At 36.9% G+C, this 26,388-nt stretch overlaps 1 protein-coding gene across 1 annotated transcript in view; it reads right to left on the bottom strand.

The window, feature by feature from the left end:
• The window catches only part of OTOGL (otogelin like), a 90,262-nt gene that overhangs the window by 60,408 nt on the left and 3,466 nt on the right, over positions 1-26,388 (bottom strand). The window contains exons 4-22 of the mRNA XM_041465509.1: positions 25,460-25,517; positions 23,660-23,758; positions 22,875-23,029; positions 20,096-20,217; positions 18,744-18,949; positions 15,748-15,875; positions 14,977-15,083; positions 12,690-12,796; positions 11,874-11,999; positions 11,063-11,171; positions 10,777-10,823; positions 9,288-9,433; positions 7,607-7,730; positions 5,787-5,964; positions 4,918-5,042; positions 2,839-3,048; positions 1,854-2,019; positions 712-786; positions 127-179 (exon numbers count right to left, since the gene is read on the bottom strand). Coding sequence (XP_041321443.1) covers positions 127-179; positions 712-786; positions 1,854-2,019; positions 2,839-3,048; positions 4,918-5,042; positions 5,787-5,964; positions 7,607-7,730; positions 9,288-9,433; positions 10,777-10,823; positions 11,063-11,171; positions 11,874-11,999; positions 12,690-12,796; positions 14,977-15,083; positions 15,748-15,875; positions 18,744-18,949; positions 20,096-20,217; positions 22,875-23,029; positions 23,660-23,758; positions 25,460-25,517 — 2,341 coding nt within the window. The remainder of the gene's footprint in view (positions 1-126; positions 180-711; positions 787-1,853; positions 2,020-2,838; positions 3,049-4,917; positions 5,043-5,786; positions 5,965-7,606; positions 7,731-9,287; positions 9,434-10,776; positions 10,824-11,062; positions 11,172-11,873; positions 12,000-12,689; positions 12,797-14,976; positions 15,084-15,747; positions 15,876-18,743; positions 18,950-20,095; positions 20,218-22,874; positions 23,030-23,659; positions 23,759-25,459; positions 25,518-26,388) is intronic.

The raw sequence follows: 26,388 nt of genomic DNA, 5'->3' as shown, positions 1-26,388 counted from the left end.
ATTTTAAATATTTTGTGATATAAAGTATCTCATCATTTAAATACATATGAGGAGAAAACCAAATTACTATTCAATATCAAATTCTCTCTTTATGTAAGTTTTATATGGGGTAAGACTGTAAATTACCTGTGTTTTCTGTAGTGGCTTCAATACATTTCACTGTTCCATTCAAACATTGACTAGAAAAGAAAAGGAAACCCATGTTTATTCAAGAGAAAAATGTTTTGTCGCCGCCATGTTAAAAAAGATTATACAATTCAACCTAATTTAAACAACAGAAATTAGGAGGAGAAAGAGGATTAAAATCCAAAAGCTTGAGTTCTACTCAATATTTTCTTGGTAGTTTCTAATTCCTGATCTGAAGAGAGGGCCTAAATTCATAGTTTATGTACTATTGTAATTTCCTAACTTCCAATGAAATAAAGAAAAGCTGAACATGTCAGCCCCTGTGAGAGTGGAGGGCCAGGTGATTTAGGATGCAGGCAGTATAACACAAAACCTTAATCACCATAGTTTACAGAATTTTCCAGGTATTTTGTTAAAATAATTAGGTACATGGTCCAATTTATACTAGGCTCTCTTTTAGTCAGTGTGCAAAAAAAAATCTTGATACAATAAACTTTCAATCTACATGAGAAAAATTCTCAAACCACTTAAAGATGTGTCTGAGCTGTGATACAAGAAAGATAAAACTCTTGCACTCAAACCTACCAGGAACCTGTTGGCGTAGGAAGGATTTCTCCAGGCTGGAGTGCTTTGCCTTTGTAATGACAATGACAGCCAGATCTGTTAAAAGAATATTCATGCATTTAGGTAGAAAAGTAAGATAAAATAGGATTCAAGGGCCCTCTATTTATCAAGCTGTTATGATATACAGGTCTCATCATGACATTAACTTAATTCATTAATTCAATCTTTATATGTACAATATTCTTTGAAAGACAAAAACTTAAAGATGACAGATTGTACTGAAGTCAGTGGCAAAACTCTTATCATCTTCAACAAAGCCAGGATTTTCCTCGGTCTCTGTACTTTTTTTGCTGTTTCTGTGCATTATTCTAATAGAAAAGACTTTTTCTTCTCAGTTATGGGAGTAGAATGAAAACATGCAGTTCCCATTCAAAGTATTGATAAAAACATGAGGTTGTTAAAATCATTATCATAGCAAAATCCATTAACTCTGTGATAAGAGCCAGAGAGGTTAGAAGTAGCAACAAAATTACCTAGAAACCATGAAAAAATATGTGAATAAGAAGTTAGTTCACACTCCTGAATAGTTTAAAACAGTCTTTATCCCTACAGTATGAACTTCACTGATCTTTCCAAAATATATGTTGTAATGAACAGAAATAATTCTGTAACTACCCATGGTGGTAAGCTGTAAAATTTTGGGTATTCAATGTACATAAATTGTTTCCTCTCACTGACCATTTTCTCCCATTTAACTGAAAAAGTTTGCATTGTGACACAGAAAAAAGACACTTCTAGCCACTCTTCCCATACTATCCCCTACTTTATGGATTGTTGCTTTATAGATTTCTTCTTGCTTTTTTTTCAAGTGCTAAAACAAGGTTTTCACATGAAAATGCTATCCCATGAATTTAAAAAGTTTTACTACCCTTCTCTAAAGCAGTTTGACACATCTGCTCTAAAGTGAAGCACATGTATGTGCACACAGTAACAGATGAGGCCTCACTATTGATTAGTAAGACAGAATATTAAATCTTCATACATTGTTTGTTAACTTCTCTAGGCAGTCTACATCTTGGGGGAAATAGCAGAAAAGCTACTTTAAATCTTGCTGGAAAGGGGAAAATGTGCCCATACATATATTCTATTTTTTTATTACTTACATTGATACACAAAAGTTGATCGACTCTTCAAAATACTTCCCATCAGGACAATTACATCCTTCTGCACAGTCATCAGCACAGATATTTGCCATAGAAAGTGAAGCACAGGAATGTTTACAAAAAGAAGAGCACTGATGATAAAGCATACCACTGTGACACATCACAGCTGGAGGATAGAGAGGGAGAAAGAAGGGAGAACAACATATTCTTAAAATGTGAAAAATAGAAAACAAAGTAGTGTATCATGGAAGTTGAAAAAAATCAAAGCAAAGTGGTCTCTTGTTGCACTGGTTTAGCTGAAAAGCATGAGAGAAACATGCTGTTTTACCAATTTCTAAAGTTAAAAATATTTCGATTAAGGTGGGTTTTTGTTAAAATAATTCTTTGACTGGAATAATCTGTTTTGTAAACAGTAGCTTTCTGTTCTTTCTATATATAAGATTGGACATCTATCTAGTAATTCAGGCTTCCAAGAGGTGAATGGTCTAGCTAAGGCTGAGGCATTGCTATATGGCTTAGAAACAGAAATACAGCAGTTGGACTTCAATAACCCTTGTGGGTCCCTTCCAACTCACAATGCTCTAAGATTCTGTGAAATGCTTTGTTTTAAATCATTACTGTATCACACACCCTGCCCTGCCCAATCTAGGGAGACCCTGCCAGCCCAGCTCGCCTTCCCTTAGGGAATGGCTCCACTCCTGCCACTCCCTGACTACTTTATCCTAATAGGATCTTACATATGACTTAGGGCTTCAAAGAAAGAATTTCATTTCTCTCTGTGACCAAGAAAAAGGGCAGACACTCCCAATGAGGCAGCTCAGGGGTCCCAGCTCACATGCTTACTTCTCCCCTAGTAAACCATTACACCATGGCACAATTCTAGGTTTTCAGATAAAAGAAGCCAACCCCTGTATTGTGGAGTGATTGAAATTTGCAGAGTTTTACACATTTCTGAAAGATATTCCATTATGGAAATGTTACTCACCACAGTAAGAAACATGAGATCTGAAGTCAATGACGACGCCGTGCTTGCCACAGACATGAGCATAGTGGGCCAAAGCATTGCACAGGCAGCTGCTTCCGCATTTGCACGCGTCGAAGCGGCAGAGCTGGTAGTACAGCCCTGGACTGATGTAGGCGTGGCAGGGAGCAAACACGTCTTGGTTGATGATATCACAGTGAGATGCATACCCAGCTAAGAGAAGGTGACAGTGTTTTAGCCAGGTCCATTTTAATATAACAGTTAGTCAAATGAATAGCACGGAGTATTAAAATCAAACACAGCCAGGTGTGCAATATAAACACTTGCATACAATGTCTTTCTGTAAAATTCTACAGTTTAAAATTGATATTACAAGCAACTCCCTCAACAGCAAACTCCACTTAAGATAAAAATAATCATACTAAAACAGTTATGCCTTCCTCTTAATAGCACAGAAAATTTAAATGCCAAAATAATGTATTTCAAAAGAATAGTTAGAGTCCCCCAAAGCTTGGAATATGGTTTTCCTACTTGACATTCATTTAGCTTTAACATCAACAATGGCCATGTACTTCCTGGCATGAGGTCTCAGGAAGTATTACAAAGCAGAGCTTGAGGGCATGCAAATCCCAAACTGGCTACACACCTCCTAGCAGCAGCAAACCCTCCTCCAGCCCTCCAGACAATGAAGCAGACTATCACCACAAGTGGTGGAATAGCTAAGGAACTCTGTGATGTAAATTATATTTAAGCCACTTTTGCTGCTAAAAGAATGCACCTCTCCTTTAACCTCCATGTTCATTTCCACGTACACACATTGACAGAAGAATTTCACATTTTTTGGACTCTCTCAGTAAAGCATATTCAAGGACTGAACTTAACTCAGTTGAAAATTAACCTGACAAAATAAGTAACCAAACAATCTTGTTTTTTTGGGGTTTTTTTTGTTTGTTTGTTTATTTATTTTGGTTTGGGTTTTTTGTTTTTTTGTTTTTTTTTTTTAATTTGGTATTGGGTTTTTTGGTTTTTTTTTTTAGTTTAATCAGATCAATATCATCTCAGACCTGGAAAATATGCCTATGCTTGTAGCATGGTGTGGATCACTTCACTCTCCACTGCTTTTTCACAGTGATTATTAGAGGATCACAGTGACATTTGTGCTGGAAAGGATCCACAGAAAGTCATGCAGTCCACCATCCTGCTCTAAGTAGCCCACATTTATGCCAAACTCCACTTTCACTGAGCTAGCACAGAACTGAGGGTGAGGCAGGAAGGCTCTGAGCTGATCTGGCTGAGAGATCTGGATGTCTTGAGAAGACTGACAAGGAGGGTATAAAAACTCCTAGAATTCCCCACATTGTTAGAGATTTATTGTTATTCTAGCCTTGCTTCAACAGGCTTTAAATATGGATAAATCCCACATCCCTAGTGAGATCTGATGTCTGAAATATTAAAAATATTAGACTACATTCTGTCAGAATTGGCAGCTATGGTCTACCCATTGTCTTCTCTAATTGAAAGGAACAGCAATGCAAAAAGGAGACTGTGAAAGTTCAAAACAAACCATAGGCATGCCAACCAGCCAAAACTAAATCTTTGCCCAGGAATTTAAACAAATTCAAGGCTCTCAGTTTGTCTGCATCAGTTTTGTCAGAGAACACAGATGGAGGATAAAGAAATTTTTAATGCAATAAGCATGGAAAAGCCAGAGACAGGACTTTTGATCTCAACACTGTCTCCTGTATTTTCTTTAACAATCATGCATCAATCCTGCCTCTCAACTGGCAGAATTTACAGGACCATAGGTATCTAAAAATCTGCATGTATAGTAGACAGCAGAATTTAGTGCTCATAGCCAGTACACCCAGCACTGAATGACTATCTTTTATTTATAAAGTACTTACTTCATTTTACATACAAAATGTATGGGAAAATGGTCTTTGCCAATGCCAAAAAACAAAAAAATGCATATCTAAACCTGAAGCTGAAATACATGTATGTGCAACTTTTTCACAGAGAAAAGAAAAACTGTCCCATAATAATAAGATACAGGTAAGTTCAGACTCCCGTGTGAAAATATACCATTTTGCTGATTCACATTGCAGGGATCAACCACAGGAATATTGATAGGCATGGAGCAAGCTGAGGAAACCTTCCATGCATTGGCATGAAGTTGTGGGGTCCCTTCTATCATCCCTGCTGGAGATCTGAAAAGGAAAATATTAACACTGCAAGCATCCTGCTGACCTTGGGGTGTACATGGGTGAGGATACGAGTTTGTTAAAAAGGCTTAGATGCATAGTCACATTGAACAGTCAATGTGCCAAAAGAATTTCCATCTCTGAGGTATAAAAGAAGAGAGAGCATGTGAAACTTTTTCCTCAATATTTTATTCCTGGGAAAATGTTCCTACATTCCAAGTCTGCTGTGCAGACAGGTTTTGTAACATTATAGCTTGAGGAACTTTGGTGGAAATAAGGTTTAAAAGTAAGGAAACTGTGCCCTTCTAATTAAAATATTCCTGTTTCAGAATTACATTTTTTTTACATTAAAACTTGATGTGGGGAGGAAAATCAAGCAGTAGTAAGTGTCAGCCATGTGAGAATGATGTAAGATTATCACCTACTCTTTTTTCTCAGTGCTCATATATTTGCTCTGAAGATAAGGGAGCAACAAGAAAGGGAAAAGTGCTTTCAAATAATATCATCATCCAGTACCTTCTGCAAATAATGTGGTATCTTTCTATAATTACTTAGCAAAACATCTTAGAATGCCTAAATTTTTGACTTTCATCTTTAAAAAAGTGACTGCCATTTTAATTAAGACATTTTATATTGGTTATTTTAATAAAATTTGAGCATGTTAATGAAATTAAATAATCAGATGATTATGTTCAACAAAACTTTTCATTTGTTATTAAACACAATATAAATGCACAACTTGAAACTTACAGAAAATCATCTCTTAAATTTCCATTGTAAGTTCCACATAGTCCTAATGTTCTTCTCTTCCATCTGACATCAACTTGAACATAGATCCTCTCTCCATCTTTAGCAAACAGAATCTTCAAACCAAAACTAGTTTTCAGTTGAACAAAGAAAGAAGATATATTCTGAATTTCAATAGCCCCTGAACATAGCAAAAGAAGAAGAAAAACAAAGTCACTGAAACCCAACTTCCAGGTTGTACTGATTTACCCATTAAGCAAAAAAAAATTTTGAAAACTCAGGCATAAAATGAAAAACTATGCACAACCTTGCCATCAGTCAAATATCCTCACCCATTCTCCACCTGAGCTTATTTCCAGTAACAACACAAATTGGGAATTCCAGCTACTGTTGACATTAAAAAAATCTCACACCTTTCTGTACCTGTGAGTTATCTAGAAACCATGCTTGCACCTCTCTTTGTTTTGTTTTGTTTTTGTTTTTGTTTTTTTTAATTTTAGAGGAAAGGCTGGCAACTGCAAGCCTCTGGCAATGAGAAGGCAAGACAAGAAACCTCTCGTTTCTTAGTCTGCACTGATATTACAAGAGTAACAGATGACTGTAAAGTGTATTGAATTTTTGGATTGCAGGTTCTCTCGTACCACTATTGACATGACATTAGTATAGCTCCTTGCTTGGACTGCATGTGAACTGAGCCCCTATCAAACTCCCAGCTTTCCTTCCCAGCAAATCTATTATGTGAGGAAATGGAAATTTCACAGTCACAGCATGCATTTGCTACACATTGTTGGGCTACTTGCAGCTGAAGGCCTAAAGTAGATCTACCTTCATAAGCAGCCTCTACACATACACACACACACAGACTCAGATGCATAAACCAAGAGAGGAAAATAAAATCCTTAAAGATGTCCTTAGGGGATCAGACTTACTAGATACACACAATTATCAAGAATGTGACACCAAAATACTTTTCATAGATTATATTTGTTGCAGACTGTGGAAAGAGACAAGAAAGTGAGTAGGGACTAATTAAAAAAAATAAAATGAAGTTACCAATCAAATTATGAAGCAGAACTGTCAACATAGAGCATAACTGAGCTATGAAGCTCATTGCCATAGGAAAATGTGAATGCCCAAAGCAGTGCTGTGACTAGACAAATTCAATGAAAAAAAGACATAACTGCAATCACCAGAACTCCCTAAAATCTGTTTTGCTGAAGGCTGGGTAAGAATTTTATTCTCACTTTACTCTTTTAGAAAGAGACTAAAATTTCAGTAACTGGTCACAGTAAATTTCAAAATTTAGCAATATCATTTCTACTTTCAGAGCTTAATTTTATAACATGCTTTTAAGGCTAGTTTATTTTACTATCCTTTCCAAAACCATTAAGTAACCTGTCTGAAATCACAACATAAGTCAACAGTGAAATCAATATAAATCCCACAGAGCACATGGATTCTTTTTCATTCTATTTAGTCTAAAAAGCTTTAAACAAGCTAGACCTTAGCATCAAGGTCTCTTCACCTCCTTTCTTTTTCTTACCTCTCTCCCCCTAAACACAAACAAAATGAGTGGAATTTCTAGGTACTCTGTAAGATAAGAAATGCAAAGAAATGAGGGCATAATGAAGAACGGGTTTGCAGACGATAAAAGTAAATTTCTATAATTATTACTAATGTTCTAAGAAGCAAGTGATTGTATGCTTTTATAAGTTATGTTTAAAGAAATTCCTTTTTCATAGACTGATACTATTAAAAAGTTTTGGAGCTTATAAGAGACAGAATGTGAACTCTGGTAATATTCTTCTTCATGCACTTCTTACCGTTGAGGTTAAAAACTTGGTTAGGGACAGTTTGGATTTGACCATATCTTGTGAGAGTTACTTGTTTCCTCACATCATCCTCAAGAACCAGTGTTATAGACTCAATGCAGGCATGGTCAAAGTTCTAAGGAGAAACAAATTTCACCATCAGAAACAGGCAATGACATTAATATTACCACAGAAAACAGAACCAAACAAATGGGGGGGAAAAAAGCATATAGAAAGGAAATATCAGAACTGTCATCAGGTAAATCAGTTGTAAACTATCGCTCAAAGTATTAAACAAGGCACTCAAAATTGTATGTACAACATCATATAACATTGCTTATGCATAATCTTCATATGCTAGGAGAATGCATTTCAGCTATTATGGAAGTATTATAGAAAGTGGATAGAGGTCCCCAGGTACTGATACTGGGTTAAAAATTCCATATTTGCACGACCACCCTGGCTACTGCTCATTGATGGGTTAACCATTGATAGAGCAAGAGTCTGACACAATCCACATCAAGCTGCTGCAAGCAGAGCACAAATGCAGCAATGCAGGAGACAGAAACTTTGGCACACATAAAATGTAGTGATGATCTCTGACTACAGACAAAAATTACATAAATTACATAAAATTACAAAAATTCTCCAGTATTATATTACATTAAGTTATAAATATCTGACTACTGAAAAATTGTGACCTATAAACCATGTCACACAAACCATTTTAGTGTGCAATCCAGGCAGAATTTACGAACCTAAATACAGGACAAAAGCCAACACAGAATTAGCTGAAACCAAGCATCTTATGCTCCCCAGGGACCCCTCTGTTTTCAACCAGAAACTTTTCAAGGTATCTAGAGTTCTACAAAGGGTTATTACCAGTGGCAACCTTACTTTTCAGTGGCTAACTAACCAATAATTTCATGCTTGAGGCCACCTGAAATACAGAAACAGCTGTCTCAACACCTAAGCAGGAGAAGTAGGTGCTTACAAGAAAGGCAGAGAGGCAGCAGCTCATAGTCAAGCTTTTGAAAGAAGGACATGAGAGACAGTCCCAGAGTAGGGCATTGTTCCTTGCTGAGGTGTTCAGACATCCCGGTCCTCAGCACATGGTCAGCTGTGAGTCACAGCCTCAAGCCCTTTCTCCTGAGAGCCTAACAGCATCATTAAATCCTTACTCACAGGTAAGTACTCTTTATAAGCACCTTGATTCCTAAAGCCTGTTGTTGAATGTCTGCCAAAATATTTTCAAACAAGCATGTGTGGTGCCTAGTCTCATAGATGGTTTTCTAAAAGGCATTGTTCCAAATTAAATATGCCAAATAAAACCTAAAACTGCAAAAAAAATATTCTTGCCTAAATATTGATGTATTAAAACTACAGTTTTCTGCCAACAGCAGCTTTTCCAAAGCCTGACATCTGTTGATACCATAACTAAAATTGTTTATACAACTTTAACGTGCATAAATGAGTAACTCTTTAAACTTGATCCCTCTAAAGTTTCAATAGCTTTTACAAAGGGCAATATAACATGTAGCAACACAAACAATAACCAAAAAAAAGCTGTAAGATGCTTTCAGTTTATGTTTTCTATTTAATGTTACCAAGTAGCTTACAGTAGAACTTATAGAAGATTGCATGAAATATGGATGGACCTGATTGTTCCAACATTTAAAAAAAAGTGGCTTACCTGTCCACAGGGTGATTTTTGTAAAGTGATTGTGAACTTGTTTTTTCCGGTGCCTTTTACCAAAATGTACTGGCAAATCCCAAGAAAGGTAAAATGGCGTCCATCAAATGTCGTGAAATGAGAGCTGCCTGTGATGGAGCACTCAGCTTGAGAGAAAAAATATAAAGAATGTTCATTCACATAAGAATGTATCATTATTCTGCAAATCATGTAAGAGAGGAAAAAAAAGATAAACTTTCTCCTGATTTCTAGGTATATAACCCAGACCAACTTTAATACAACAATAATGGCATTTAGAAACAAATTATGCTAGAAACATCTATTTCCAACAGATAGCATGTCCTAAAGAACACATGCATGTGCAGCATCTTTTGGTTCTAACTAGGTGAGATGCCTATGACTAAAATACAAAAGACTTTTCTCTTTATTACAGTTCAGAACTATCCTAGAATCTTATTGTCATTTTCCCCACAACTCAGTATGAAGGAGGACAAGACTCTTTCTCCATCTTTCTAGGTATTATGGAACTGCTTGTTACCACAGGTATGAAGGGAATGCAGGTCATCATATTTTTGGGGGTTTTTCCAGTTCAAATCAGGAATGCACTGCTGAAGCAAGTCTCCAACTTGTCCCCACGTACCACACTTTCATTCACACCATGGGATGGCATCAGAGCACACAAACTAGATCCATTTTGGCTGGAGGAGGTGCTCTGTTGGAGCACATCTAACCTGCTCCCACTACTAACAGCAACTCTGTCCCTAGGACCAGGCCAAAGTAGTTGTAATAAACCCCTCACGTGAACACACAACACAGGCAAGACACAGAGAGTGCTTCTCAGTGGGAATTCCACACTGTCAAGCCTTGCTTAGCAACTGTTAAGCCTTATTACCTCACTCAAAGAGGGCTCCTTACTCTGTGAAAAAAAAATCTCTCTCACAAGCTTCATAATATAATCTTGTCTGAGGTACAGATCAAGGGAGTTTCGTCACCTGCCTGCTGCATGTTCCTCTGTGTAACTCATTACAGAGACATGCTATCTTTAAAGATAAGGATGATTATTCAAACACGAACTGCTATTACAAGAGAGAAAATGCAGCCCACAGTATCAGAATGATGGTTTTCTTATTACTTACAATAAAGTTGCACCTGAAAGTGAGGAGATCCTTACACCTGGCCTAGGTACTGCACAGGCAATAAAAAAACACCATCTGTGGCAAATAACACTAAGCCTTCTAAAGAGATAGAAAACAAGAGGTGGATGTAGCACAGAGGTAGGGCAAGCACGTGGGAAAAGGCAGGATGAGTATGATCAGGCAAATAACAGCATCATTCCAGCTGGCCCACAGCTACTGTCAATATCCACCTGCTTAATCTTTCTTCCTAAACAGGCAGCCAAAAGCCTTGGATCATATATGGTTCTGTTGTCTTCAGAAAAGTTTAGCATTTTTTGTTATGAAGTGAGAAAAGAGTAAGGAAATACAAATACCTGGACAATCATGATCAGTGCAGTTCCAAATGCCACCAACACAAATACTAAAATAATACAAACACAAAACAGAGTAATAGTGTTCAGATTGTTAGCAAAGGAAGTAGTACTGAGTTAATTAATATGCCTTGATTTCACACAGAATAGCCTGTATATTATAGCGATACACAGGCCTCAAACTATAAAACATAAACAGTAACAATTATTTAAAATTTAAGTGTGACTATGTTAAACTAACTATGGACAGTAGTCCTTGAGAGATTGAAACACACAGGCTTTCACATACCAGTTGCTACATTCTTGTTCAATTTTTGAGCCTACAGGGAAAGCAGTTCCATGATAAATACAAGGACAATTCGACAAAGAGATACAAGTTCCATTTTCCATAATGAGACCTGTTGGGAAAGAAGTTAATTAATGATATATAAAACAAATTAACCAGCCCCAGATCACTGCTCTTCCCCCATCTGACTCAAACATTCTAATCTCCCAGGAGGTGATGTTATCAGTCTTAAACAAGGACCAGCAAAAACATTTGCCCAGTGAGTGCAGAGAGCTCAGAGCTCAGCTCCCTAGTAATTTGTCACTCTGAATCATTGTTCTATGAAAAATGTCTGCCTTAAGCACGTAAAACTGTACAAACTCAAAAATGAAAATATCCTGAAATCTCACTATCTTTAGTCTGTCTAGAACTAGGATGGTTCATAGTCCAGTCAATAATTTTTATCCCATACGGGTCTCAGAAACTTTGGTTTCTTGTACAGAGCATGGCACATTCTGTTTAAGCAAAATTTCTATAGATTTTTGAATAATTCAAATAAAGTAGACTAAATCTGTGCAATATCCTATTGTAGGAAGCACTAGTAACATCTCCAGATGTTAACTGATATTGCATGCTGAGACACCTTTGTATTCTAGATAAATGTTTATCACACAATAAAGGGCAGGATCACAGTGACAATAACAACATCTAGGGCAGAATTTACAATATTCATATTTTTCAGGCATTAACTTTAACCACAATCTATTTAGACATCATTATGATGTTGGATGCTAGCTTTACAGATATTTTTTGAAATAACATTGACAATATTTACCATCTGGACAGTAACAGCCATCTAAACAATGCAGATTGCTGCCAAGACAATCCTTTTCAAATGTGCAAGTAGGTGGACAACAACTGATACAGTCACGGTGAACAAAGGTGTCTTCACACTTCTCAGCTAAAAAAAACCCCATGGTATACTGAACATTAGTGCAATTTCTCTTTCCATGCTAGAAAATCCTTTTTTTTTTTGTCAAATAAACATTGTGCAGCTCTTCTGGTATAGATAGGTAATCAGATAAAGTAAAATGAAGAGTTTTAACTGATGAACTATAGTGAAGATCTTGTCAATATTTAAGTTTTTCTTTAGCAAATCCTTATATCATCTCTCCAAAATAAGTTATAGCTTCTGTGACATTCTGTGAATGTTTTCATATCTCAGCTAGTTCTAAGCCTTGTGCATGAGAATGGGCTGCAATTGATGGGTGGTAGTGATAACAAGAAGGAGCTGAATAACTATGTTAATTCTGTTATAGGGCCAGTAGAGGCTGAGAGGTCTTCTGGGACAAAGAGCAACAGCAAATCTCCACAGATGTTTGCTCTTTGTCCTAGAATATGATCAGCATACATGATGTTTCAAGAAATCCACAGAAACATGAATTTTGTATGGATCTAAATCATAGCAAAATGGAATTAAAATATTCCTCAAGCAAGTCATTGACTTTGTTGTTTGCCAGCAAGAGTGAAACTGGCTGATCAGCTTGAGTATCAGGTTTGAGTTCTACAAGGAAAAATGTTGTCAAGAAGGAATATTTGAACTGAATGCATGGGATATTTCAAAGGTTGATGCTTTATTGAAGAGTCTTACTACAGGCAGGAAAGTCATCCCTCCAGTCCCGCACCGGGGACCCAGCGTGAGAACATGCTCTAGCGTACTCTGTCACTGCCCTGCAGTATGTTTCATCATCATCCACTCTGAAATGATAAAATAAGAGAATAATCAAGGAACAAAAATCCCATCTAAAAATTTCTGCCATGTGACATGGCACAGGATATTTCACACACACCTGGCACTACTCGGTCATAAAGGCACACAGGGAAAATATAAAAAGGAGTGAGCTATACTGAATACGCCACTGCAGTTTTATAATTTGATCTCACTAAAAGGTATTTCATTTTAATATTACAACAATTAATAAAACCACAAATCTATTATTTTTTAAAAGAGCTGCTTGAAGTGAAAGAGAAACAGGACCTTTTCTTGAAGACAATGAACAACTCAACAGTCTCAAGATCCCCATCTCAGGCTTCTCCCTCCCGCATGATGTAGAAACTCTGACCTACACTTATAAAAGACATTCTGGTTCAAGTGAGAACTTTGAGTCTCCAATTGCCTTGAACTTAAATGAGAAGAACCCTATTAGTGGACTCCTGACCTTGTGCTGAAGTTCTCAGAGCCAGAAATATTATCTACTGAATACTGTGGACAGGCTCAGGGCAGCACAGTCTTGGGCAAAGACAAGATTTCTGCCTTAGTCTATACAGAAGAAGCTGTACAGCACATTTTTACCAGAATCAAGTAAAAAGACATTCATTAATATTTAGGCAAGTTCAAATTTTATTCAGATGTAAGTCACATACAGTGAAATACCACCAAACTTTTGTTACTGTGAGAGTCGAACAACTCACATTTGCTGTGGAAGATTTGATGCCAAAATAAACTAGTCATAACATGACATTTCTATTATAAGCATGCTTATGACAGATCAACTGAGTCTGCCCCTTAGCACACAGGATCATGCTTCCAAAATTAATCGTCTTAAGAATATGCTGTATTGTGTTTGTGTTCTGCTTTCAACACATCTATTATCAAATCAAACACCACTACGCTCTTTGTAACAGTCATCAGAGTCTCTCTAACACTCCTGATCTAATCCAATTAAATGGGTCTTAATAGAAAGAATACTTGGACTATACTATGGCCACACAAAAAACCTTCATAAACTGACACTAAGCCGCAAAAAGAGAGGTCTCTTTTACAAACAAAATAAGCCTAAATTAATGAACTTCTGAGACATAGAAACTTCAAGGTTTTTAACATTCACAAAATTCACATCAACACGCATCAGATTGTTCACAAAAAATCCAACCCTCCTTAACACCACAGCACTGATTCAGTATCCTACTTGAAAAAAAAAAGGCTTTCATTATTCTTCAAAAGCCACAGTAAATTCCTGAGTTACCCAGAGACCATAGAGAGGCAGCTCATCTCTTTTCTGAGCAACACCAGTGTTTGCCTACAATCACAAATTCTTCTGTCTTGACTCTGTGGAAAATCAGAAAACTAAACATTCATCAAAAATTGAACTAACAAGTTGTAATGGATTATACTGAGGGATCCTTATGTTTAGTCTTGTGATCATTTCTGTGTGCTTTTGATTAAACTGGTGATACTCTGAGAATTATATACTCTGGAAAAAATCCTCCTATTTCTTCATTTGAAAACCTTACCAAAAAGAAAGAGGTACATTGCCCAATTATCTCTTCAATTACCAGAGTGCAATTTTAACTTGAATGACTAGAATTAATTAGGGTACCAGGTTGCCTACCATGTCAGCAGCTGAGGGGGTGTGACTCCCATCAAAGCAAATGAGTTCAATTTCTTTTGGCAGCTCTGAATTTAAGTAAATGGCACCATTTTGTAAAAATTCTACTAATTTGAATGATAGTGGTTACTCATAAAACCCAGTCCAGCTGTGTCTGACAAATGGCTCAGCTCCTCCAGTATTGTTAATTCTTCCTACTATCATCTCCACATAGTTCTGTTTCTGGGCCTCCAGATAAAAGTTTCATGGGTTTTTTGTGATTCGCAACTCATCTTTTCTCATGAGTGATTCTCCATGAATTTACCTTACACTTACTTGTGTAGTGTTTCCTTGAATCTGTGTAAGCCCTTAGCAATCAAAATATCCCTTGTCAGGCTGGTTCTGTGCCCTTTGTTCCCACACAAATCAACCATGAGAAACCCCATCTCTTTCACTTTGGACTCGGTTCTTCCCAACTTCCCTCAGTGTTCTTTCATTCTGGTCCCACACAAAAGACTGAGCATTCATTTCATGTGTCAAGATTAAATACACAAGAATTCCAGTGCTTACCTGCAAAGATCATTCATACAGCTTGAAATATAAGAATACGGATCTATACTTTCATGACAGCTGAGAAAAGGAAACTGTAGGAATATTTGGCACTTGAAGAATATGTCCTGTGCATTAAGGAGAATCAGTAACTGGAAGTTAGCCAATACTTTCTGAACAGGCATCATTCTCTTTAGCTTTGTTTCCCTAAGCTAAGGTCCTTTATAACCCATTATAACCCTTTATAACCTTTATGAGCCATTAAAATTTGAGCATGGTGCTGTCTCAATTTACTATTTATATCTCTTTCATTATTCTTCCTAAAATTTTTCCTCTGTGCCTAGGTCTGCTTGACTGCATGCTGGTCCTAAACCACCTGGGGTGAAAAAGTGTGAAATGACTAAGAAAAGCATTTTGTGTCAATACAGTAGCTGACCTTCAACTATTTCTGCAGTATTTCACAATCACTAAAATAATGAGGTGCAAGATGCCAGAACTGGAAACTGAACCCAAGTTTAATGCAGTAATGAAGAGCTCTGCCAGCAGCCTGGTGCCACTTGGCACATCCAATCTGAGCCTTTGTACTTTTAAGCTAAACGTATGAAGAACTTCAGGCACTCCCTAGCAACAGCCCCGATCTGAATCTTTCCCAAAGTCTCAATGCATTTAAGGCTTTTTCAACATCGTGCGCATTGTTAGATTCTTGTGCCATCAGTAGGCAGTGAAGATTAAGAAAATACATGTATACATATGCATGTATCTATGTATATACATAAAATATAATTAATTTACCTCAGTGGATTCTGCATTGGCTGAGCAAGGACTGGAAAAATCTGAGGCAGTAGGGACACAAACTGTATCATCTGAGGCTTGCACAGCCCAGCTATTTGCAAATTCAGCAATGTCCTCTGTATATTCACCTACTGCATAAAAACATTGGGAGAGCAACAATAAAAAATTGTCAACATAAACACATAAGACAGCTTTGAAAATTTTAGTCATTTTTCAATGTGTTCATTACCTCAATTACAGATGATTTCAGAGTAGAAGTCATAAAGAAAAGTAATATTTTTCTTTTTTTTTAATTTCAGGTTGTATTTTATACTACAATTAAATAAAAATATTGAAAAAATACATGACAAGATGTTGGCTTCGGTTATTTTAAGCACAATCACTGATAATTTCGTAACAAATACACAAATAATGACAAATGCAAGGCATTGAATACTTAAGAAAAAATGCATTTCTTTGAAGCAACTTAAGTCTTTTCATCATGTTTCAGAAAGGTCAGTTAGGGCAATTATCTCCCTCCTTTTCCCTTATTGCAGAAAAGCCCTACAACACATAGGCACAAGATGCCCAGCTCTCCTCACAGCGTGAGCACGGAAGAATGAATGAACAAGATGCATGACTGGAAGCCATGGCAACAGGCTTAGATACACGAACATACAAGAAGGTTGGCAGTAAGAAAACAGACACAAAATTCCCATATACTTGCATCAAGAACTAAATATTGCATTTTCTCTACATTCTTTGGTAGGTTTAAAAAGGTATATTGCCTCCACTTTGAGGAACCAGACAGTAATTTTCTATGCTATGGTAATCTATATCCACTCATGGCTAGGAGACAGGATATTGAAATGAAATCGGCTAGAGGGGTTTTTCTTTCACAGATCTGTACTATACAAAACTTAATCTAACTTCTAGCACAAGAGGTACAAAGTTGAACACGCATGGCTAGGAGACAGGCTATTGAAATGAAATGGGCTAGAGGGGTTTTTTTTCACAGATCTGTACTACACAAAACTTAATCTAACTTCTAGCACAAGAGGTACAAAGTTGAACACTGCAATGCGGAAAGCCACAAACACACCAATGAGATACATATACTTGGATCTCCACAAATAAATGATTATAATATCCTAACCATCATTCTGTTTTGCTTAAGAGTTAGGGAGACTTAACATATTTCTACCTCTCTGACAGAGTAGTTCTTTATTCACAAAACCTTTCCCAAACACAAAAGGCTGGGTTTAATCTAGAGATCAACCTGTTGTTATAACTCTGATTCAACAAGAACATTAAAAATACTTTATGTACATTTTGACATGGCTTGAAAAAATTTCTAAGTCTTAAAAAAAAACCTCAAAATAAAATCATTGTCCTTGAAACAGTTCTATACACAGATACAGTCTTTCATATTAAAGCAACACAAAGATGGCATTAAAGGTGAAGATAAGGAAACAGAAAATGAGTTTGTTTTTGAACTGTACTTTGAAATGGGATATTATATGCAGCATATTTATTTAAACATTACAAATAATGAGCATTTGGACTCTGGAAGACTCAGGATAGATGTAAGAGCTACCTTTACACTACTCAGGGAAGTAGTTTAGCTGGAAGAGAGAAATCATTATATCAAATGATTGAAAAGATTTAGGAATTCTTAGAAAAATGTTGCAGCTTGGAACGGATCTGAATTAGCAGTCTGTTCTTGTGAAGATCTCAGAATTTCATGCTTTGTATTTGCAGAGTTAAGGCACCATGTTATACAACTGGTTCAAGATTAAAGTAATTCATTTGGCTCTCAGTTGTACACTGCAATAATGTTATCATTTCTGACAAAGAAATATGCTAGATGAAAGGATCATGGTGAAAAAAATTAGCTCTGAAAATGAAGACAGGTATGAGCTGGAAATATTTTATAACAGGTAATAAAACTAAAGATACTGAAATTATTGAATTTTAGACATCACATGAATTCATTATTTCCTCCAAATATTATTTTTCTTTATTATTACACATCAGCAGACTAAATTGGTTATTAAACATACTGTACTCTGGTGAGCAGAAGTTACTGCACAAAACTTACTGCTCTCATGGCAGAAAAGCTATGAAAAATGTATACTCAGGTAGATTTTTAAAGGCTCTGCAAAGATACATAAAGTGAGTATTCCTTCCCTAAGGAAGTTTAAAAGCTCCATTACCAACCATTTAAAAAAGGGAAAAAAGTTATTGTGGGATACCTTTTGTGACTTCAGGACATGCAGAGCCATGGGACTAGATTCTCTCAGCAGTTAATGGTAACAGTAAGACAATCTTATTTTGTTTGTATGAGAGAGTGAGAAAAATCCTCATATTTTCAAGCTTATTCTTGTTCTTTTTTTTTTTTTCCACATTAGTTGCAAGCAGTACAAAAGTCCCCATGCAGTATTCCCTACCTAGGCTACAGAATACAAGTTTAAAAACTCATCTCTGCCTCAGACACAGCACAAAGCAGCTCCTCATCCTAGAGGGTAGTCAGAGGCCCTTAGTCCACCATACCAGCAAGGGGATACAAGGAACTCCCAGGAAACACCTTGGAAATTCACTTATTTTATCTAGGATTTTTATGATGCTGATAAAAAAGAATGACTCGAGATGGTGCTCTTCCCTCCATCTTTAAACACAGAGAAAACCATGAACATTTGTTTATGTATTTATTGTTTGAAGGCATTTTCATCAGCTAGGATAAACATATCCAAGTGCTTTGCTGAGCAAAAGGTTTAAATGCACATATAAATACTTTCTTAAACTAGGACCTTTTCTCTTTCCATCTTTAATGATGAGGAGAAATACTCCTCATCATTTCCTTTAATGATGAGGAGATATATGAGCAGATATACTATTGTACTGAAATACAGGACTGAAACAGGACTGCCTTTTCACAGCATTATATCTATACAGCATTTTATTTAAAGTGAACATGGAAACTGTTCACACAAAGTAAGGGTAAGCTATTTACTTACTGTTTTGAAGTATCAGGTCATCGTATTTATTGCCGTTAAAATTTCCACAAAGGCCACAAGGTTTTCCCTTATGATCTTCTGTCAGCTTAATATAAATACCAGAGTTTCCATCCCAAGCGAGAGAAAAACCAAAGGTAGTCTTCACCAGAATATAATCAGCCAGTCTCTCAATGAAAGCATTTCCAACTGTCTGAGGCAATGTTAATCTGGAAAAATATAGTCTATATCAAAGATCTCATATGAGATGAGGTTCATGCTAGAAAAATACCACATAAAACATCACCTACTAACTCAACAAACACTTTTCCCTGGGCATACACAGTCACACCATTCAATTCTTCATCATGTTTTTACTAACTTATGTTTACTTCTCTATATCAAGCATCAAGAATGAGTGCTTTCTGCTGCATACACCTATCAGTTGTACCAATAATAGGCTTGAAAGAATAATGCATCTTGCTTTCAAAGCCTGGCACACTGCATTGAGGAATACTTCTGCTCACAAGCATGCTGCATGGGCAAGGAAGCACCAGCAGCCCTTCTGGGCACTGGCTCATCCCTGGGTTAGACATCTGCAAAAGGAGAAACTTGCAGTACAGAAAACACCACTGACAAAAAAGTTGTACCTCTTCCTCCTTTGGTGAAAGATGACTGGACAATAATCAGCACAGATCTAATCATAGTCATCCAAAGTTGCTTCTGTTGGGTTGAACAGTATCACTGTAGCTACCACTCTCAGATACTAACGGCATTACAGAGGGGATGGCAAAAGCACCTCAACAACTTTCTTAAAATTTCTTTACATTATCAACCAGTAAAATATACTTATTATAGCCTTAGGGGCATCTTTTTACTTACAAAAAGAAAGGTAAGGAGGTTTTAGGTACCTCAGAGATATTTTGTGGAGTTTTTGCCTCAAAGGGGCTTAAGATCTTTGTTTTAACCAATTCAGACTCATCTAGAAGAAGATCATGCCTTATATTAGCTATAGCTACAAAGAATAAATAATGATTGCCTTGTTCAAAATGCTATCAGAATGCACCAGGGATTAGCTGGGACTGCCTGACACAGACTTGGTCTGTAAAAAGAAGGAATGAATAATTGTTAGGTTACAGCTGAGAAGCTGAACACAGTAAATGCAGGAAGTGTATTCTATCCTCACTTGTGTATTACATCAGTACTGTCAGAGCTGCTCACACTACAGCACTATCAGCCCCAAGAGAGAACAGCAAGGGATCATTAAAGGTACAGATCAAATTATTTTATCTGGATTCTGTAAGAATCATCAGTTTCCCAAACTCCACATTATCTTCTTGCAATAAAATATTAAAGCTCATCATCAGAACACTTACCTGATTCCATTTTTTCTTACTTCATGTCCGGAAATCATTATTTCTTCTTGGTTTGAAAAAAATAAGCTGATAGACCTATGACAAGTATATACTGAACCATAACAGTGAGGACTGTTATGAACCTTTGAGGGAAAAAATAGACACACAGTAAGAGTAAATGCTTGTCCTCTATAATTTTGCACCATTTTTATTAAATTCATATATGATATTTTACATTTTTATGCTCTAGTTACTGAAAGAGCTTTAAAAATAAATACCTAGAATATTGCAAAGTCACAATTACAAAGATATGCAAAACTCAAAGTTCACACTACACAATACTACTGAGAAATAGAGCAACTGTTTAATAGTGCATAGCATCACAAGCCAGTGGTCTAAAAACTGGATAAAGGAGTCAGGTATTTTACACTGACAAACTTCAGAGACACTGTAGTGAGCTAGCTTATAGAGGCCAAAGGTGGAGCTTGTTACCTGCACTGAAGAAACACCCCTACTTATCCTTTTTTAGAGATCTGATCTATAAAACAGGATTACAAACCATACAGAACCTCAGTGTAATAGCAGCACTCTCCTTCCAGCTGAGACTGGTGCAAGCTGAACTACAGCATACACTCCTGAACTACTCAGGATTTCTTGAGATTTTGAAGTGCTCCCACAGATTACAGAAGGCATCTAAGTTACATGGATCTGTTAAAATCCATTTTGCACTGGCTTTCCAGCCCTGCTAACGGAGAAAGGTAGACTCTTCTGAAGTGTGCTTCTCTCCATTATACATATGAGCCAGGGGATTGGCTTAGTCACATATCAACTTATGTTGCTCAAATACAGTACTCTCAGGACTTGAAAACTGTGGGTTTGTGCTTGAGCAAAATTTACACTGTTTTCATTAATTTCAGGGGGAATGAGCCACCCAAACCTGTAGGATGTCCAATTGTGCTTCAAAAGGCCTTGAGCTTATTTTAGACACCACTGAAGGGAGAGGGGAATGTGTTTTGAATCTTAGAGGCCTATCATTACCCAGATTAAAATATAGACAGAGTTTAGGTAACTCAAATATGACTTATGTTACTCAGTGTGTCATCACTCTGGGAATTTCATTACCGGTTTACTTGACAGTGCTGTTAAGCTAAATAAACTTGTAATTGGGAACATTTTACCAACATAGTGATGGAGGCTGTAAACGTAACTGTTTTGAAGAAAATATCTGTGAATAAACACATACAGCGTGCATGAATACTTAAACTAATCTTCCTTGGCTGACACTAAATCTGGAAGTAAAAACCAGTTACTGTTTCTTTGGGTGAAATAAACTAGGTCAGGAAAAGCATTAGGAGCTTTTACATGTATAAAGATAATCATAATTAAAGACAACATAAAAGTTATCAGTCCTGGTAAATGGCTTCTACATAAGCCCATCCCAAGACAGAAACACAATAGAGGAATATCAAAATAATTCTTATGTTTTCTTCTCCTCTTGAGGGGTGGATTATTAAAGCCAGAAGGACCATAAGGTTAGGATTTGGCAAGGTTTTTGTCTCTCCATTGCCCAGTCCGTCTACAGTCTCACATTACTTATGACTTTGCTGAGTAAACATTTTCAGTTTCTAGTAAAACATTACATTTGTTCCAACGATTGAATAGAACCTTCTCTCTTTCCAGAGCCACTGGAATCCAGTGACATATTGATTCCAGATTTTAATATAATCTTGGACTTTGCTGCAGCACTTTCTGAAAACCTTTAAGAGGTCACAGCTGCATAGAGAATCCAAATAATTAAAATGAAATTGTGAAAGGTATAACAGTGTCTGTCTGTAACTTGAGTAGGTAGAAATGTCAGTATTAATGGTAGATTTATCCTCACTAAGTGCTGTTATCTGAGGGAAGAAGAGGTCATCTGTTTATAGATGAAAAACAGTCCTCAGAGCAGAAATCAGTATCTAGATCTGCCCTCATGCCTATGACGACTGTACACACATGTGCTCAAAATGAGGACCCCTCTTGTCGCTTCTTCCCTGCCCAGTCAGCACCGAATCCCAACCATTGTGAGTAAGGTGATAGAATGATCTTGTATCCTCTCCCCACAGTAACCACCAGCCTGACAAACAGGGCATCTCTTTTCAAAGAGAGTATAGGTTTGAACTTTCCCTGACCCACAGTTATTAACCATGGATACTCAGCAATTTTAGAAATTATTAAAAAGAGTGCCTTCCGTACACAGGTGAAGATGAAAGCTTTTGAGCAGTTAATCTTCTCTGCATGATGTAGAGGTAATCCAAAATTAAAATGCAAATTCCTAGAGGGGACAAGATGGGGAGCAAATCGCATAGGCCAGGGAAACAGATCCTCATAGCATGCCAATAGCGTGAATTAGGGCTTAGCACATTCGTGTTCCTCGCTATTAGGCAAGTGATAGCTGTTTGCACTTACTCAGCAACTCAGTATTTTTAAAAGCCTGATGGCTGAAGTTTAATAAAGTTTCTGGGGTCTTGTTTAAGACCCACTTTTGTTCCCAGAAGGGAGAGAGCAGATATCCCATTAAGGATTGGAGGAGAAAGAAATACTATTTTTAATATACTGACTCTTTTGATTATAATTTCATTAGTATTTTGAGTTACTGCGCATAAGTTTAGGCTTTTCCAGAAGTTTTCCACATTTACACAGTTTTATATTTAAGCAATTAATGCCCAGTTTGATACATTTATTGTCCCTCTACTTATTTTACTTATTTACTTTTATGTTTACTTACATACTTACTTCTAGTGTATGTTTACATACTTACCCAAACAGTGTACTGAGGTTCCAGAGTACTGCAGTCTTTTGCAAATATATAGGAGCAATTCCCTGGGAAGTAGTAGTAGATGCCATCAAATGTTTCAAAACTATACTGTCCCCAGGATTTGCAAATCCCATCTCGGTCCTTGCCAGTGTTAGGTACTGAAGAGAACACACTGAGTTTACAAGAAGCATGGTCATCAAAAATTAGCAAGTACAAAAGATAAATTTACGCCTTCAACTTTAAATAAAGTCAGCACTCTTTTTAGTCTTAAGCCTCCAGTTTTAGCCATGTGCAATCATCATTAAGTTTTTATTTGCTTCAGTGGAGACATTTCAATTACAAGTAGAGGCAAGGGATTTAGATATTCTGCACATCCTGGAAGACAATTCTTGTTGACTCCTACACACAGCAGATTCCAGAAACTAGTGTATTTAAATAGTAGGTAATTTAATTTGCAATAAACCACTGCTTATTAAAAGAAATGCAGTGGTTTTTGGTTTTTCAGATAACTTTAAAAAAAAAGCTGTCTGTCTACTGATGTACTAGACAATGGTCTATCTGTCATGGTATCTATATACCATTACAGCCCATGTGCTAAATGTAGGCATTTCTGATGTTGCTTTCTGTATGTCCCTAATGCATATAGTTTTAATCCTCCTAGCTACTGGACAAATTAGAGTCCTGCTACAAAATAATCACAAATATGCTGGTAATAATATTTTTTTCAAAATCTGTATCCTAAATCTCCCTGAAAGCTGACACTAAACTATTTTGGCCCAAAAACTTACCAATTTGGCACCTGCTTCCTTGAGCCTGAAATAACTGACAGTCACAGTCACCTGCCTCTGTGCAGGCTGCTCCATTAAGGCACTCCTGAGGACATGAACCTGCAAGCAAGCATTCCAAATTTTTAGTAGATACAGTATTTTGCAAAGAGGCTGGGAGATCCCTGTTAAATCTTTTTACTGTTAAATCACAAGCTGCTATATTAGCTGAGAAAATTAACCAACAACTATCTCCATTTGTTAACATATGCTTAATTTAATTCTTCGTGTTCCTTAGTTAAAAGAGAAGCAAGGTTCTCATTTGGTTTGAGACTTATAAACCAACAAAGGAGCAAAAGGTCAGCCTCCTCCAAGCAAACAAAAGGTCAAGTTCCCATGTAAAGAAATCAAATCCCAGTCCTGCTGATCTCAAAATGTACAGGACACAGATCATTCTAATTCACTAAAATCATCATAATTATACATATATTCAGCTTCTCCCTCCTAAACATTATGGCAAAGGGTACATTCAATTTATGAACAGGCCAGAATATATATTTTAGAGTCAAAACCAGTCCTAAACAATCTTCCCCACATTCTAAAAAAAAGTCAGCTAGAAGGTTATTTCTGCTTCAGAGGTGACTGGAGTCAGAGACTTTATATTCCATGGGAATGGCTTGTTTTATGTTATAATTAGTCATTTTTTCCAGAAGCAGTTGCATTAAATGGTTTTATAGTCTGTTTGAAAGCTATGACCTCTTTGTCATTTACTAATCATTCATTGAGGTAGGTCTAAATTATCATTCCCCAAAAGTGGAGAAGAAAACTAGAAAAAAAAGCAAAACTTAATCAGTTTTTGCAGATAGTTGCTTGCCTTCTTGGAGTAGGATTAAAACTCTACATACATACAAATGCTTCCAATGTTGCTGATGGAGATTTAAAAAGCACCACAAAAGGCAGGAAGTAAATGAAATAAACAGGTCCTTCCACTCCCAATGAGGCACAGCAAAGCAGCTAGTGACATTAAATGGGAGAAAAAATGGGACCTTTACAGTAAAGGCACACAGAAGCTAGCAGTGGTGAGGAATATCATCCATCATTGTGAAAATTCCTTTCCATGCTTAGCTTTGAATTTTTTCCATTTAAGAACTGCTTTCCAGATATACATGGATACTGTGAAAATACCAAGAAAGCAAAAGCTATTGTTTCAGTAACAGCACTAATGGGGAAATCTTTTGCTGTTTTTAGAATTTTGAGTTGTAAAATTGCATATAGTCATTTACATAGAAAAATGCAAAAGAAGGCACCTGCCTAGGCATTTTCCAAGAAGGATACCAAAATTCCAACTGAAGTTGCCTATAGTAAACTTTTCTGTAAAACCATTTCTGTAACTTGAGCCTGCTTTACATGTTTGTCCAATGCTTAAATCCATACAGGAGCAGCTTCATGCTCATTGCCTGAGTACTCCTTTCCCTTTGCACGACCAGTTATAAGCCTCTCTGATATACCTACATCCTCTGACAAGGTCAGAAAAAAAAAAGTGGCAGAAATTAAAAATTGTAATAGAACTAAACTTTAAAAAAAAAACCCAAAATCTCAAAAGATTGGCTTCCTTATCTGCTCAGATTTGGTCGTAAAGCCCTATTTTGAAAGTACAATTTTAACTTTTTTTTTTTTAATATTTAACATGGATAAAATGAGAAAATGAGACAGGACAGAGTTTTATAGTGTTATGAAGAAGAGGGCTTCCACAGCCCATGGTAACACAGAGGAGGAAGGCAGCATTTTCATTGTCCTCCTGCAGGTGAGGGGCACATCACTGACCTCCTGGTGGACTCCACATGAGGGCCCCATGCTGGTGCAACCGAGAGGCAGATTGAACCTGTCAGAGAAACATAAAAGTAAAATCAGGGTGTTTGTGATTTACAAATTAATTGATAAAGCCTTGCACTCAAACACTGGCTTTGAACTTTAAATACAGAATTGCAATTTGCATCTCAGCCAGCACATGGCACAGTCGTAGGTGCTGCTGGAGGGATTGGCAGCCTGGGAAAGAGAAGCACAGTGGCTTTTGAGGAGACTGGGGAAAGATACAGCTGCCATGTGAGATCACCACTGGCTTCTCATCCATGCCCTCCAGTTCCAGTGAATCACCGAGGTTCCACATGGGAAGTTTTGCATTTACATTTGGAAGGAAAAGAAAGGGGAGAGAGTGCAATCTCCCTTTTTCACTTCACTCAAATGCCCATGGTTGAAGAGTTCCGTCTATTGCTTCCACTCCCCTGACTCATACTCCATGTTGCACCCAGATCATCCCATTATGGCCAGTCTAGCTGCAATGGACTTTGTGTTCTCCTCCACATCCTTCAGAATTGCATTTTGTTCATCCCAAACAGCGGAGAAAGCAGATCTGCCTGACCTGCCTCCTGTTTAGGAACAGGGAGCCTCACTCTATGAGGAAGCCCTGCATCTGGCCCAGTACTCTGATATTGCAGCTCGTCACATCACATTTTCCCTTCCAAGAACTGATCCCATTCCAGACTGAAAGTACTCTGGGGCTTCTGCCCCCACTAGTCTGACTGGAAAGTTTACCAGGATTGAAGTGCTGAGTACTTAAATATTTCCTACTTACATTTATTTATGGCCAGTTTAAATCCCTTTCTTTATAAATCTGGTCCTTTTTGCTTAAATGGCTCTTCTTTCCTCTGTTTGTTATTTATATCTTATCTGATGTTCTATGAAAAAAACAGCTA

The sequence above is a fragment of the Pyrgilauda ruficollis genome, unplaced genomic scaffold, assembly GCF_017590135.1.
Source record: "Pyrgilauda ruficollis isolate IOZ18807 unplaced genomic scaffold, ASM1759013v1 scaffold19, whole genome shotgun sequence".
NCBI lineage: Eukaryota > Metazoa > Chordata > Aves > Passeriformes > Passeridae > Pyrgilauda > Pyrgilauda ruficollis.
This window is presented reverse-complemented; position numbering and strand designations above follow the sequence as displayed.